General features: G+C 39.9%; 1 protein-coding gene across 1 annotated transcript in view; it reads right to left on the reverse strand.

Annotated features, from left to right (window-relative positions):
* Positions 1–11,008, reverse strand: part of kcnip4a (potassium voltage-gated channel interacting protein 4a) — a 161,045-nt gene extending 150,037 nt beyond the window's left edge. The window contains exon 1 of the mRNA XM_012919987.4: positions 10,789–11,008. Coding sequence (XP_012775441.1) covers positions 10,789–10,849 — 61 coding nt within the window. The 5' untranslated portion in view covers positions 10,850–11,008. The remainder of the gene's footprint in view (positions 1–10,788) is intronic.
* Between the last annotated feature and the right edge of the window lie 6,597 nt (positions 11,009–17,605).

Here is a 17,605-nt window from a genome sequence, read left to right on the forward strand (position 1 = left end):
CCACAAGACTTCTAGAACAATCTCCACCAAGCTGGAGATCTCTGACCACAATGCACAGCACCACGCCAGTTAGTAGATGCACATGTGGTATCAAACTCCTGCGTCTTTCTCACGTTATCGCAACCCCATCACCATTTTACAGCTGAGGGGTAAAACCTCAATTTGAAAGACTGTGACACACACCTGGTACTAAAAATTGTTAAGTTAACAAGGTAAAAGCAAAAGAGGTCTATGGCTTTATTACACAGCTACTCCTCCTCAAAATTCAACATTCTGGCAGTTACACGTGTTTCTGTTCTCTGTGTTCTGCTTCACCATGTTCAGTTTGAAATAATGGACACATTAAAGCACCAAGTCTCATCTTAGGCTCATCTTCCTCTAATTGTTTCTGGCAGATGTTTTAACACGCAAAACAGCTCACCCATGAGCTGATGGGGTGATGGGATTTAACAAGGAACGATAAAGACACTCTATTTTTGCATCAGGCACTATTTTCTGTGAGTCATTTAAAAATGAAATTTTGTTCTTTAGTAAAAAAACAGTTTAGTTCAAATTAAAATCCCCTTACTTTTCATTGTAGAGTTGTCTGTGTTTCTGTAACTACTGCAAAACAAAAGCTCACTTTGGGTAAACAGGTAGAACTTCCTACACCTTTATGTGAGGTTTTAAGAGGGAATCTTGCTTTTTAAGTCCAAATGTTGCCGGTGACTTTGGAAAAGCTAAAGACTTACTAAAAACCCAGCTCGGTGTGAAATGATCGAAGACACACATCGGAGGAAAAAAGGAGTCATTTGAACCAAGCCCAACATTATTATAAAATCTTGCAAGGATAATGCAACGCCCCATTACAGAAGCCATTACCCAAATGGAAACACTATCCAACAATATGAGCAACATATTATTAAATCTTTTATTTTCTTGAATGTTCCCCAACACAGTACTAAACACTGTCCACTAATTGTCTTCACTGCTCAAGTAAGTGTAAATGCTCCAGGTTAGGGCAGATGAGTGAAGTTGATTTAACATAGACTATAGCCAACGTTAAATCTATGCTATAAGTTTTACCAGATCTGCCTGTTTGTCTCATATTAAGGTTATGAGAATGGGTGAAAGCCAAAGTCTGTTTGTTGTTGGGAATTTTTTAAGTTTGTCCTTTCAACACCTTTTGGCTATATTTTTTTCCCTGCAGTACTCCTGATGCAAGTGAACTACTGCTTATTAGCTGGTTAGGCGAGTCTGTTTATATGAATATGCTACAATTACTCTCTAAGGACGTTGCCATACCTACTGTATAGTTTGTTTACTCTGGTCTGAATCGGTTGATAAGTTTGGAAACTTTTCCCCACGGTTTGCTTTGTATTCACACATAGAGAGATTTATTTCAAACCAATAGTGAGAACATTACATTGTAGGATTTCAAAAATTTATTGAATTATTGCCTCATCCATGCCCACACAAGGTAAAACTTTAAAAGCATACAAACACATACACAGAGACACACACACACATACACAAAACAGCTGCAGCCACTGCAGGAACTCTGTAAAAAATGCTGTCACAGGTTGGAGCCATAAACCAGGGAGCTCATTATTCTCTGGTGCAATAGCTTGAAATGAGCTGCTACCTCCTTTGCCATCTCCCAAGCCGTTCCAATGTTATGGTGGTCAGAACCCCTGTAGCTCAGTGTTACCGTGTTGGCTGGTAGTCACAGTGAGACACACTGAGCAGAGTGCTTCGAGGCTGGATGACTTTCTGCCTCCCTTCAGCACGCATAGACACGTACATTTTGTCTTCCCAATTTTTCACACACCGACCACGACCTTGTCCTCCAAAGTGGCAGCTAAAATTAGCACAATGCAAGTGGGAAACAGCCCTGTGGATTAAACAAACTGCAATGCAGTACTTAAAGATGCGAGCCACACTGAAGGCTGATCTCAGTGAAGTCACATCTACTTTCTTGCTTGTTCTGAAACCCGAGAGCTCCATAATGGTATCTTTGCGGAAACGGCTGTTGTTAACTTATTTACTTAAGCTGACCTGAAACTGATCCAATCACTTCTTGAACCATGGCTGTGTAATCTGATCAGAGGTAAGGTGAAGACTACAAGAACCAAAGATCGGTGTCAGATGGGGGGAAAAAAGCAAACGTTGAAGCAAGGGAAGCTTTTTTTCCTGGTTCGGTAAGAGTCTCCGGTTACTCCAGAATGCAGCTGGTTTATTCACATGAACCTTCAGCAGCTTTGGCTGCAAAGGCTAATTGAAAGGTCACATAAGATAATGAAAAAAGGGTTGACATACCCACCTAACAAGCTTGCTGATACAATTATCTGTCAATCACAGCATTTTCTCATTATTATGTTTCAATTACATACCCGCACTATTATGCAACTGTTGTGTAATTAGGTGTTGAGCACTTTTATACACTGGGTAATTGACAAAGCTCTTAGGAGAGGGCCCCTCAGCGTAATGAAAATGAATGGGGCGAACAGTCCATCGGCTCACATTTGCCTGATCTCTCTCACTCTTGCTCGCTCTTTCATCGTTAAATGAACTGCAGCGAGATGTCCCACATAGTTTAAAAACAATGAAAAAAATCAAACGAGAAAAATCGGAGAAACTCAACACACACACAACACGCAGTGCCAAGAAAAAGCTATAGACACACATCTTTGAATATGCACACTTTCAAACAGGCACCCACAAACACACCCCCAGATATACGCCTCAAACCTTTCACCACCGCCCTGCCCTCTGTGGGTGTGTGCAGTTTCCTCTGTCAAAGTGTTGGAATGCCTCCATAAATTATTCAGCCGCAGCGCCTGCTATCTGAAGATAACAGAGAGTCTTTATCGGTCAGCGTGTACAGAGACACTGCGCTGGTGACTATACAAGCACCCAGAGGGATTTGGGGCACGTTCTGTGTAAGGATGCGTGTCACTGTGGCAGTCAAGCATATAAAAGAATATAGCCTATCTGCAGGTTTATGTAGTAAGGTCACTTTCATTGTCTCCAGGGATGCGCTTGATTTTCAGCTCATCAAACAAGGAGCAATTTGTTTGCCACTGCACAACGAATGTTCTCTTATCGGGATAGTTGCCTGTCATCTATACTTGTTTTATGGATTAGCACAATGGCGGTAGTTGCAGCTCCCAAAATGTGGAACAATTTGCCTTTGCACACTAAACAGGGCTCTTCTCTGTCTGTTTAAAATTGGCCTCTGACACCGTTTATTTTATTTTATCAATTGTATTTTTTAAAAATTGTGCAGCTTTTGTACAATGTATAGCACTTTGGTCCATTGTGGATTTTTTTCCATGCTTTACAAACAAAGCTGGTATGATATTGCAGTTAGCAAAATAACTAACAATGAGTACATTCACTGACTAATGATACTAAAAAATAAGTCATAGAGTTGGTTTATTTTATTTTTTCTGCACCAAACTCTGCATACAGGGAGTGCAGAATTATTAGGGAAATGAGTATTTTGTCCACATCATCCTCTTCATGCATGTTGTCTTACTCCAAGTTGTTTTTGTTTTGTTTTTGAATGTCAGAAATGTATGTTTGTGAATGTGGAGATGTTATATTGGTTTCACTGGTAAAAATAAATAATTGAAATGGGTATATATTTGTTTTTTGTTAAGTTGCCTAATAATTATGCACAGTAATAGTCACCTGCACACACAGATATCCCCCTAAAATAGCTACAACTAAAAACAAACTAAAAACTACTTCCAAAAACATTCAGCTTTGATATTAATGAGTTTTTTGGGTTCATTGAGAACATGGTTGTTGTTCAATAATAACATTATCCCTCAAAAATACAACTTGCCTAATAATTCTGCACTCCCTGTAAAATCAACTGATAAGAAAAAAATTCTAATATTTTAGCAAAAATACTACAGAGTCACTCTTTCCTGTGTCATCTCATTTTTATTTTTCCTTTCTGTGGTAATAATGAATTCTATAATGATGCTCAAAATGACACAAAGCTACTAACATTTGTAGGCTGTGGGTAATTTAGAAGGGTATTTCTCACTATTCACTAATATTTCATAAGGATGCCGGAAAAAACTTCCCAAGGGAGGGAAGCACAACAAACAAACAGTTAGAGAGAAGTGGGATGCATCTGTCCATCCATGCATCCATTTTCTTACTGCTTATCCAATTAAGGGGTGGTGGGGGAGCTGGACAGTACAGCCTGGACAGGCTGCCAATCCATGAAAGAAAGATAGAAAAGAAAAAAAATGCACTTGTATTTTGGACAACAGTTGAGGCTTAGTTCACAAGCTGTTCTTAAACGTGATTAACAATTAACTGGCAGAATAATCAATACCTAAATCACTTAGTAGCACCAGCATTAAAAGCAGCTTTATGCCTAAGTATGGCAACCTAAACCCAGTCTGTTTGTTTTTCAAAGTACGATAAGCAAGCATGCCCAAACTAGACTTTAGCACAATTATTTCATACTGTCATCTTGACTTATGGGCACCTTTTCTCTGAATGGCCACTAGGTGTCATCCTTGCACACTGCATGGATGCTGCAACTACCATACAGCTGGCCAATTCTTTCCATCACTTTCAAGGTTGAGTGTTGGTTGACAGAACGCTGCAAAAGATCTACTAATAATCACTTAAACAAATAATGATAAGCCCATTAGCAGTCATTGTCATTCCATGCAGAGTGCTGCAGTCTATTCTCAGTTCCATGCTAATTATCAAGATGGACCCAGGCTGGCATATGGCACATATCAGTATACTTTGCATGTCATAATCTCCCACTGGAATGACAGATATGTTTAGTATTTTGCTGTTGTGAGAGTCTATATTAAGTGCTGGCAATACCCTGTAGGACATGGACTTTTGAAGAAACTAAATCCCAGAATAGAGCCCCCCTACTCCCCTCCCTATTGGGATGAGAAGAAAGACAGACGGACCCTCCAGTTGGCCACTCATGCCGGGCCTGCCTCCACATATGGCCTGTATGATGTTCAGCCCTGACACCATTTCATCAAGGAGTCTTTGGAAAAACTTGTTCTCCCAGACATACGGCGGATCCTTAAAGGGGTATTTTTATGATTTGCTTTTATTTTCAGTGTCTCGTAGTGGAGAGTAATGTTGGGGGTGTGAGATACAACACATTTCACCAGCTGAAAATGAACTTAGAAGCACATAGTGATGGACTGTTTCTGTGTTTCTTGTGTAATAATTCAGTGGTAAATATAAATCGACACTCATTTACGCAGATATGATTTAAAGTGCTCGGAAATCTTGCCGTAAGGAACAAAGATACATCAGCTGATATTAGTCATTTGCTAATATATCGGCATCAGCATTTACAGCAGCCGATAAATGAAAATTTTTTTAAATTTAGAAGAAAAGAAGAGACAAGGGAAACGCCTTTAACCACATTGTGTGTGCTGCAACTTCCCTGTTGGCAACCTTTGTTTGGGCAGAACAAAAATGAGTAATCCACAACTCCATGTGACAAGAAAATTATTTAAATTCACAAAATCAGTATCTTGTAATCCTATATCAGTCAGGCGCTATTATGGGATCACAGCAAAATAATTTCTGGACAAAATACAGGATTTTCTTTCTTTGTTTGTTTGCTTGCTGGTTGTTATAAGAAAGGCCCTGGGATCAGCAATGTAAACTATGAAATACATTACTATAAAAAGTCACCTTGCACCTATACAAACAACAGTTTCATTTATAAAAAAAGAGGTTTCCAAAGCAGTCCGAAAGTTTAATTGGAAAGGTAAAAGGTGACCATGGTTTCTTTTTTCCCTAGGAATGCAGTTCTTCCGCAGTGTGACCTTGGCACTAACAAACAAAGGCACGTTTGCAAGCTGAGGCCAAGCATTTCCCACCCAGTTGGAACCGGCTGTTTGGCGCACTATCCAAAGAAGTCCAATAGAATGAATGCGCGGCATAAACAAGCCTGTGGGTGGACACATAAACACAAAACACAGTCTAATTCTTTCAGCTTCCAGCAGTCATATACAAGCACCTTATGTTCCTCCGTCCCAAAAGCAGTAACCCACAGAAATGGTACAGCGACCCTCCTTCGGCGTGCCAGTCAGTCGCACTATGTGGGTTCACACTTCACTGTGTTGTGTTGCCTCTCCTTTTCCGAACCCTGCATTCTCACCACACCCTCTTTTCTTTTTGACTTTTCCTTCCCTCATTCTTGTCTGGCCTGTGTCCCAAGGCAGATGGTCCATGCAAGCAGATGCTCCCCCCCCAGTCCATGTGAAGGAAAAACAAAGCCTGGATGCAAAGCAAACAAAATCTGCTTGAGGGTGCCCATGAGATAAGGAGGGAGGTTCATTGTACAATTAATCCTAGATGTAACCACGGGTCTCCTTTTTATCGACAGGTAGAGAGGACACACGCGGGTGATTACAAAAACGAAACCTATGGACAACAAAGCCTTCTTTTGCCGTGATGATGATAAGTACACTTAACTCCACAGCAGTTGGTATGCCTCCGACTGTTTAACAAGTCAAACTGTCCAATTATGAATCTATTTACATAATTAATATAAAACCTGACAAACAGATCCAAAATTCTGATGATCCCCACTGCCAAATGATGGCAGATTTATCACGGTGAAGAGGCACAAAGCTAGAGCGAGCAAAGTCACACAATTACATCTGCAATTTTCCTGATTAAAAAAAGCCCAAACACCTGCAGATGCTTCCAGGAACGTGTCTCGAAGCTGCCACTTAAAAACATTACGTGGTTAATTCTGAATCTCATTAATTGGCCTTTAAATAGTTTTATTTGCATAATCTCCACGTCACACTTTGAGATCATCAAGGACAATGTAAATTGGTCTAATAACAAATCAAACAACTGGTGGTTTGAGGTAACAAAAAGAAGAAAAAAACAGAAGAGACTTTTATGTGATCCTTTACTGCATACTGTCAAAACACTCCTGTGAAATGCTGAATCATTCCGCCCTGCTGTCTGACAGATTTGGAGCAGTTTCCTCTTCAATCTGTACCTTTGCTTCACTGTGATCTCAGGACCCCTGACTGCCAGATGCTTGGAAAGTACACACATGCACACAACATGTGGTCAGTTCTCAACTCCATAAGTGCTCAAAGCTGAAGTCTGAACACACACACACACAAAACTATCTGTATGTATTATTAGTGTTACAGAGCCAATAAAGTGGAAGTAAAAATACAGCAGATCAAGCTGATGTTCAGTCAGTAAAACGTACCTAAGCAGTAATAATTTTCCTCTCATTTTTATAGCATAAACATTTTGAATACAGCACTTAAGTGTTTTAAAAAAAACATCAACTTAAACATTACCTGACCAATTCCTGACTAACTGCTAACCTCAGTGCGATTTATAAAGTTGCCCACATGTAGACCAAAATTGTGAATGACAACAGGGGTGTGCTGTCACTATAGTCATGACTTGTTACATCTGCTGACTAACAAAGGTCTTACAAATGTGTTAGCTGATGCATGGCGTAGGTAAAATGCAAGCTTAATCAAATGCAAATCAGAGTAAACGAAGCATTGATTCAACACTTTTGTGGTGCTGCTTTACTGCTAATATGAAAAGACGGCGTTTAGAAAAACTCCACAGTGCACTCCCAAAGGTTTAGGTGCAAGAGAAGGAGCTGGCCGTGGTGCTGAAAGCAACTCAGTCAGAACAATACGCCTCGCGGGGCTGCGCTTCATATACCGCCGTTTTTTGAAACTCTGGGAATCTGCACTAAAGGAGAGAAATGTCTAGGGGAGCCGTTGGCAGGCACCGACAGAAGTTGTAATGGTGATCTGAGAGAGCTCCGAGGCACTGATGCAAAGAATCACTGCACCAAGGAAGCAGCTCTTGGGAGGATCAACTCATGGCTGGACGGTGTAGCATATTTATGGCTGATTGTTATATTTTAAGATTTCCTTGGGGCACCACCATAATGTGGTATCCCATTGGGATTTAAAAAAAAAGTAGTGATGGCTTTAGTGACTGGAGTTAAGGGAAAGGGAAGAGCTGAGGAAAAATAAGCGCCATAGGGGACAGAATGTGGATTCTCTCTGTGACAGTCAAGTGATTTCTGATGCAAGCTTGTAGCAAATGTCTACATGTTTCAGCCCCTTCCAGTCCCTCCCACACACACAGACTGACCCTATAGTTCTAATTAAATCTAAATTGCCTTAAATACCAAGCAAAAGGGTCAGAAGTGGCGACTACAGTAAATCAGAGAGGCTTAGAGTCAGCTGCTAAGGCAAGCTATAGTCAGATTCAAACTCCCACAGGCCTCATTAACTTAAGATAAACAACATATCCTGCAAAGGTTTATGGTACACCTGATATAGCCTCTCCTACACCCTGAGGTCTCTGTTAGTGTCTGTGGCACAGGGAGCACATGCAAACTCCTCAAAGAATGGCCCCAGATGGCAGATTCAAACAAAGGACAGCAAAAAATGCTAATCACTCCACAGTCTCATGTCCCTGTGTTGGTGTCGTTCCTGGATCATCATAATTAACGTTGGTGCAGGTTCAACATAACAAGCGGCTGATCACAGTATTGTGATGTCATAGTTTTGCAACGTAGAAACACCAACTCCAAAACCATAACCCCGTAACCCCAATTACATCCCCCAACCCCAACCATAATCCTAATGCCACTTAGTGCACATTGGTAGGGTTTTTTTCTACATCACAAATCTATGACATGATAACAGTCTGGTCTCTGCAGTGGTGAACCTGGATCAACAATAATTATGATCAAGGAACAACACCAACACGGGGGATATCACACACACCCTAACCACCTCACACCCACACTAAGCAAGCAAGTCATCAATTGCTAGGGGAGTCTCGGACATGGCACTCTATTACTAGCCAAACCTCAGCCACACAAACCACAACAATCAAAGTTTAAACATAAACCATAACTGAAAAAAAAAGATTACAGTATTATGTAATTTTTAAGCTAAAGATTCAACCTTAAACAGTCCTGAGTCTTTGAGCACAGTCCTGATGAATACTTGGAAAAAAAATCATAAATATATTATGACTGAAAAGTATATAGGCAAAAAAAATGACTAGCACAATAAGGTATCTCATTTAAATGAGATTTAAAATATCCTTCAATCACATAACATAAAGCATAATGTGTTTACATTCCAATGCAGCCAACAGACCGTTTTCACAGCAGCCATTTTTGGCAGTAAGGTAAACACAGGTGTTACTAATGATGTTACCGAAGGCACTGTTCTGTTTAGCTACAGAGCCCTAATCAATGTGATTACTTACACCTGTGCTCAGCTATTATTTCATGTCAAAATGGCTGCTATGAAAAAGCTCTTTATACTGTAACTGCAACAGAAGACAACTGGGACCTGCCACAGTCTTCACTTTCACCAGCCTGATTGTCACAGTGCTTTTGTTAAAAGACAACATGACCTCATTAGTTGTTCTAAGTTTTATTCCTCACCAGTGGTTGTTTAAGCAGCTACACACAGTATTGTTTCCCACCTCTATACACCCTCCCGCTTATGGGCTAATACCTGAAAATCTAAACCTCCAGATAGCAGTACAGCGTTTGCTGGATGTGTTATGCTCCTCAGCAGCTCAAATCTGTTTAAAACCTTAAAGGTATGACTCACGTCTTTAACAAAAGGATAATTAGGAGTCAATTAGGCGTGCAAACAAACATTAACCCGTGTCAGGAATGATGAGAAGTTAACTGCTCCTTTTGGCTCTAAGAGAGGCAGTGAACGGCCTAAGGGGAAACCTACGGACTATAACTGAGTGATCATTATTCTGGATGCCAGCCAAGTACTGTGCAGGAGAGAGAGGTGGAGGAACCCAGGAGAGGGTTTGTGCTACTGAACCCATTATGGTCTTTTTTTATGGCTACATAAATTCTATTGCCACAAGTTTTGAGTATGCACAGTGTAGGGTACAGCTGCAGATTTAAAAAAAAAAAGAAGCCTATCACAAACAACTTAAAGTCAAAGAAGGAAAACCACAGGTGTCTTAATGAAGACTGGATTCTGTTTAGGTGAGGTCCTGCTAAAGGGTATGCTGATTCACTGTCACTGTCATCAGTTTTCTACGATTCTCCATTAATGAATAATGACAAATGTAATATAATTATTGAAAAATATAAACATAAATATTTTTTTTAAAGGAAGTGACGTATTTTGTGACATTTTAACGACCAATTGCCAAAACCTAATAATTTAAATCTAGGTGAAACTGCACAGTAAAAACATGCGATGACAAACTAATGAAAGCTGTCAAAGAAATGGTCACCCAAACAATATCTGTCTTTCAAAAGAAGGCAAAAGTCCTGGCATGGCTCTGGTTACAAACAACGAAAAATATGCTAAGCATTAAAAAACATGCAAGCTAAAAAATTAGCATGGGAGTAATTTAATGTTGCCTTTGAAAACATATTAACCGAGAACCCACTGCACTACTAATATTAGTCACTTCATTGTAACTTTTCCCTTTGACAGTGCATTTGGTCTTATCTTTAGCCCAAAAAAGCTCTAAAGTTGTGGTTTTTACCAAAGTAAGACGTCCGCTTTGCCTAATTAAAGAGTATCCCTGTGTCCTCCACCTGTAATAACAGCTTTAAGGCACGCTGTAAAAGGTATTTTCACCAGGAAGCGGGGCAACATTAAATTTCCACTCTTCCACTTGGCTTCTTTTGCATATATATTTTCCACACGAGAGACCGAGCAAAAGACACCTTATAAATCACTCTGTTATCGGCGCACGAGCCAAAACATGCCATCACTGTCCTACCAGTTGAAGAAACAGCGGCGTCCACGCGGGCGGATACGGTCTCCACTCTTTTTGCGTCCATTGTTTCTTCCCAAAGATGGAGGTTTTTTTTATTAATATTATTGTTGTTGATCACAGGAGCTCGTCCTCGCTGACTTGTACGCGGCTGGGTCTACTTGCGTGCTTCTCATTCAACTCCCAAGTTTCGCTGTGTGTGTGAGAGGCGTTCTGCGCTGAGTGGATGCTCGTGCACAGTTGTTTGGCGGGAACGAGCTTAGGTGGGTGGTAAGTGATGATGGTGATGGTATATAGGGAGCTCTGTTTGTTAGTCAGGGGTTTCATTTCTAATCTAACTTATTTAACAATTTCCAGTTTAACAAATTTAAAAAAAAAATTGTTTGTTTGTTTTTACCTTTTTTTAATCGCAAATCGCAGAGTTTCTGGAAGGTTAATCGATTAATTCCAGTTATTTACTGGACATATTCACGGATTCATCTTTATACAAGCAGTGTTAGCCACTGCAGATACAATCAATCTGTGTCTCTAAGGCATTATATAACTACCTGAGTAGGGGATCCAGTTCCCCATTTTCTGGGAAAAACTGTATGTTCCTCCTCAGTGAGCCCTTTAACATAGATAGATGCAGCACTGAAAGCCAGTTTTAGTTGCAAAACGATGCATTTCTTACAACTCCATTTCCCCCAAAATATTAGGTGGTGTGTAAAATCCAATGATTTGCACATCTCAAATCTCAATATTTTATTCACAATAGAACATAGAACACATATCAAATGTTTCAGCTGTGAAAATGTAACATTTTCAGAAAGAAATTAGGTCTCAACACGTCTCAAAAAAAATGGGGGCCACGTTTGCCACTGCTGGACATTTAGGTGAGGAATGTTGTCCCATTCCTGACTGATTCGCAACAGTCCTGGTTTGTATTTTTCATTTCCTGATTCCCCAAATGTTTGTTGAAATGTCTTCACCGCAGACAGGCCTTTCCAGATGTTCAGGCTACCAGTTCCATAGGCACTAATGCACCTCCATACCGTCAGAGATGCAGGCTTTTGAAATGAGTGCTGATAACATGCTCGATGCTTCCCTTCCTCTTTAGTCTGGAGGACACAATGTCCTTGTTTTCTAAAAAGAATTTAACATCACCACAGAAAAGTTTTACACTTCGGCTTTGGGCTTTGAACCAGAGAAGACAGCAGCATTACTGAATCATGTTCACACATGGCGTTTTCTTGGCATGATACAACTTTAACCTGCATTTATGGATGGCATCGCAACTTTTTTGGAACTGGGTTTATAGTTTTTTAGTTTGGTCCATTATCTACCATTGCCCAACACCTTTACTTTTGCTTCTTCTATCCATGAGGCCAGATGACACACACCAATTAGTCAAACTGCAAGAAGGTCTTAAAGGCATAAATAGCCAATGACCTCTAATTTCCTGCTTCTACATTCAGATAAAACTAAGGTCATCGTACTTGTCTCTAAAAATTCGAGAAAAATTAGTTTTACTCTCTGCATTACCTTGGCATCCAAAAACACCGTGAGAAATCTTGGGGTAGTTTTTGACCAGTATGTGTCCTTCAATGCAAATATTAAACTGCTCCATCCTCTTTCGCTTATCCTTATCAGGGTCGTGGAGTCTCTCCCAGCTACCATAGCTACCATCTTCCCTGTTAGATCCTTTTCCTCAAATACAAGGTCAGTAACAAATGAACTTTATTCAGTCTTATCTGACAAACCCCATAGTGCCAGGACCCATCAGAGCACTTGGCTCTTAGATTGTTGGCTACTTGGTTGGTAGGGTTTTTAAAACTAGAATGGGAGGACGAGTTTTCAGGTTGCAGGCTTGTTTTCCATGGAACCAGCTCCCAGTTTGGATTCAGAAGACAGACACCCTCTTTACTTTTAAGATTAGGTTTAAAACTTAATATATTAATGATGCACTGAGTGCTTCTTCTTCACTCACTATGTCCTTACAAACGACTCTGCATGTCATCATTAGTTATTATTAATCTCTGGCTGTCCTGTCGCCCCTCCCCCCTTCCTGAGTCTGGTTCTGCTGAAGGTTTCTTCCTGTCAAAAGGGAGTTTTTCCTTTCCACTGTCGCCAAGTGCTTGCTCATACGGGGGTCGTCTGATTGCTGGGATTTTCTCTGTAATATTGTATGGTCTGTACAATATAAAGCACAACGAGGTGATTGTTGTTTTGATGTGGTATTATATAAATAAATTGAATTAAATTTGAAAAGGTGAACTTAAAACAAGGATGCATGTACCATTTTTAGAATACCCCCCGCCTTCCTTGGTACCACATTTAAAAACAGTTCTGAAAATCCCCTTGGGTCTGGGTAACACTTTTAACAAATACAGTCTGAGGCTGTTTATGTGCTGTTACATCATAATATTGTCCTCTTTCACAGAGCCAGATCCATAAATAAAGGGATTTCCAGTTTTGGATAGAGGGACTTGGCTGACCTCAGTTTCATCTAACATATTTTGAATCTTCTGGAATGCTGTCTGCAAGCAAGGCCTTATCACCCAACACATCCCTGACCTCTTCTGGATTAACAGGCGCGAGTCCCTGCAGCCAACAAGTTTAACAAATCCTACCCCAGAAGAGTGGCCGAGGCATTAACGCCTGTGGTTTTGCAGTGGTATTCAGTCCCATTTGGGTATATTATTGTGGTGTCCACATACCTTTTCTTTGAGACAGCTCTTTAGGAATGCACTTTGCCATAATCCACAGTTGTATGCTGAATTTATGGCGCCTCTGCTACAGTGTGGTTTGTTTGGCACGCCATAGGCTACATTAAACTTTTACATTGTGGTTCAGTGACCACGAGGGGTCTTTAATAACAGTGTTTTCATCATAAATCGCTTCACTTTCCCAACTTGCCACAAACAGTTTAGACAGTTATATAACTCTGCTGAAGCCAAAACACTTCGGGAAGCTGCCTGATAAAAAACACAACAACAAAAAATGGGGTCTGCAGATAAATGCGCCCACCCGCACGCGCACAGAGCACTTGACGGGAATCACATACACTCACACACACTCACAAACAAAACCACAGTGCAGACAACATATCAGTTTTTAGACAGACGACTATGTCCAGAAAGAAATAAAGTGGAGATTTTCCACACGTACTGTTGCCACACAATGAAACGGCCCCACTACAGCTGACAGTAAAGCCCACAGTGAAAGATAAGCCAGGCTGCTTCTTAGCAAGTCAAGTCAGCTGTCAGCTTTTTTGAAGATTAGAACATTTTTAACAACGCTGCGCATCTGTTTCATGGCAGCTAAAACTGAGCAATTCCAAGTGATTTTTTGTTTTGTTTTGCTAAACACACTCTCAGTTCAGTTAAACACAACTGACAGCGTCAGACAAATCACCAAACAGGAGGCCATTTGCTCAGCAGGTATCATGGGAAATTGCTGACATTTCTCACAGCAAGAGCTTCATCCTTAAATGACTTTGATGCCTCTGTTGGATAACGTAACTTTAAACCTTGGCATATCAGATATTTTTAGACATATTTATTTCTGGAATATACATGAAACACATTCAGATGATGCGTATGTATGCACCTGGTGCTCAGTTGGTCCACATACTTGACGTGAATTTCAGCAGATTTATTCTTCTTAAACTTCCAGCTTCCTGAGTGATTCATCAAGGCATAGCCTATTGTTCATCAAGGTGAAAGGTGCACACTCGACTGCAGTTTGCTTCAAGTTTTCTGTTTTATGCCCTGTGAGCATTTTTCTATCCAAAACATTTAATCATGACTCTAAAAAACACTTCGAGATACAGCCCAGCCTGCCTCACTTCAACAAATACTTTTAATAAAAGCTGAAACACAGTGTGACAACAACATGTGTACAGAGTAATTATGACGGAAAATTGACTAATAATTGGCTTATAAATGTAACTTTTTATTTGAAACATTGTTTTTCAAATGTTACACAGGCTCACTTTGGCCAGTGCTTCCTGAAAAGTTAAGATGATTGCTGGACCTCTGCAAAAGTCTGATTTCTTTGTGTTTTGCAAGGAAAATGGGAAATGTGTGCAGCCATTTATTAAAACACGTGAAAACATCAATGGAAATACAGTGTATAAGACAAAAACAGGCGTTGTACAGTTCTAACCAGCATTAGTGTTCATCATAGTTTAGCTGTATTGCTCCAGGCCTGGCCTCCAGGCCTCTTAAAGGATATTCCAAAGCTCTTCTTTGGATGTTGATGTTATTTTTTGTTCTGATAATTTGAACAAAAAATGTCAAATTTGGAGTCAACACTACATCAGATTTTCAGTCCAGTTCTTGTGCAATTTAGCCACCTTTTTTCTATGTTTCACTTCTTTAGTTAAAGCTTGTCAGCCAATTATACTATCTTTGATGAGGCTTCGCTAAAGAGGAGATGGATCAGCTGAAGATCCACATGTATCTCTCAGGTCCTTTGTCAGCTCTTTGTTGGATTTTTTTCTATTTCTTAAAGACATGACTGTCAGATATGGTCCATCTGCTTTAGTTAGTCATTTTTAGACCTGTCACTTCTTTTGCACTCCACTTTTCCAGTTTCCTCAAACTTTTTAAGGACACACTGCACACCGTACCATCATATGCAATGTTTTAAAATTGGCGTTTTGCTAAGTTTTCCATTATATGTAAACACAACAGTGATTCATCCAAAGAGTTAGATGCCTGTTTTATGCTTGAGTGATTCATAGGCCAGTTTTAAGTTGCTTAACAAACAAACAAACAAAAAAAATTCATCTGAAAATGATCAGCAACAAGGACTGGACTCCTTGCACAGTTTGCACAGAACTTTATGCTCATGCACAGCCTACACAAAACTAAGTTAGAAGCCTTTGTCTTGTCTATGGTAGATAGATTTGTTAGCTTAGCTTGCCCTAGCATCAATGAAAGTGGGATCACATGGCTGCCCTGCCTCTTTTTTCACATTTAAATTTTTATAAAATTTTCAATTTATAAAGGTACCTGAAAAAAACAAACCACAAAATACAGAATCTGTCCTGCCTCTTTTTTAAATGTTCGAAAATATTGGTGCTTAAACCTCTAAAAAGTTTCAAAAAATGTTTCAAAGGAAAACAAATTGCAATAATGGCTTTGACTTACTTTTAAATACGTTCTTTTCTTTTAAGCTGACTAAGATGTAGCCACTTACTGCTTCAATTTTGTTCCCCAAAAACTTATGTTGACAAGACACATGTATACCAATAGCTAACCTTTTGATTCCTCAAATGTACACAACAGGGAGGGTTACTCTCTCCAACTGTCACCATGAACAATGACTGAAACTTTTTTTTTTAGGTGGCTATAAATAACAGAGCACCTGGACAGAAAGAGGAAGCCAAATCTGTATAGCCAGACCGGCACAGATAGATGGATGGCAATATGAGGGCATTAATGAGAGCACAGGTCTGCCAACACATGGGATGTGAGCTCTGCAGATGGCTTGATGTCATTATTATATGGCAGTGTAAGAGGTTACGTTGCTGTGACTTTGGTGGGTGGTGGGGCACAGGGTAGAGTGAATGAGAGCTTTAAAATCATAGCAAGAACAAGGTCAACTGAAAACTTTGATTTTACTTACTTGTGGGCGATCAATATCTCAGCAATCGAAATACAAAGAAGGAATTACCATTTACACTGTCTTGGAGTTCTCTCTCTCTCTCTCTCACGCACACACACACAGACACACACACACACAAGTATAACTGATTTAATGATCAAGCCAGCAGCACAGCCTTCCTCTTCTCATGCCGCCCCCTGTGAGATGAAAAAAAAAAGTGAGCATCTATTTCTGTCCTCATCTCTAATGGTGCCCAAAGTTTAATCAAGATATATTTGGGTTTGCACAAGGCCTCTGTGCTGTATTTAATAAGGAGACTGTGCCGATATTAGAATTCCAGCACTTCGATTCATCAAAGCATTTACAAAGTTTACATCGCATTTTTCATCGCAGCCGTTCCAGTGCTATGAAAACAACCATTGGTTAAGGCTGAAATTTATGGCGGATCTACAACAAAAGGGCGGAGAAGTTCATCGTGAAAACTGAAGCTGATTGTAGGGTGATTTTACAAATGAGACACGGAGCCGCAATTTCTAAACCCATAACGGGCGGATTGTGTTGTTTAACCAGGGCTTCTGCCAATAAGAACTATGGAAGGCTCAATGAGTTTGAATGAATTAAGGCAGAAAGGTGAAGCATTAATCTTATGCTGACCCATGACTGAATGTCACGGAGACAATAGCAGAACCCATTATGCTATCAAAAACGATATGACAGGAAGTAATAAGATTCCACGTTTTTTGCTGGGATTTTTTCCCCTTTGAGAAGTTATGGACTGTCAAATATGAGCTACAACTTGAAGGGCATGGTTTGATCAGAGGCTAAAAAAAAAAAGAAAAAGAAAAATCTCCTAGAATGAAAACTTTTCAAACAGGAAGTCTGGTCTGTGTCCCAGCAGCTGAGCAACAAATGAATACAAGCTAAGCTGCCTTTGACATTGAAGCATCAGCACTGCAACCATTAAATGGAAAGGTCAAAGTTCACGTTAACCCACAGTCCATCGAGCGTTTACCTCCTGAACTTACTAACTAAAGACAAACATACTAAACACCATCCAGGCTTCCCATCATCTTTAATACTTTGCATTTGCCTTCAATTGTAATTCTTTTAAAACAGTTGCATAATGTGGATCGGCAAGTTTTTCCTATTTCGGATTCAGTTTCCATAAAAAACTATTTAACTTTATCAGCAAGAAAATCAAGTTTGAAAAATGCAAATTTGGTACAGG

Source organism: Maylandia zebra, linkage group LG3 (assembly GCF_041146795.1).
Source record: "Maylandia zebra isolate NMK-2024a linkage group LG3, Mzebra_GT3a, whole genome shotgun sequence".
Lineage (NCBI taxonomy): Eukaryota > Metazoa > Chordata > Actinopteri > Cichliformes > Cichlidae > Maylandia > Maylandia zebra.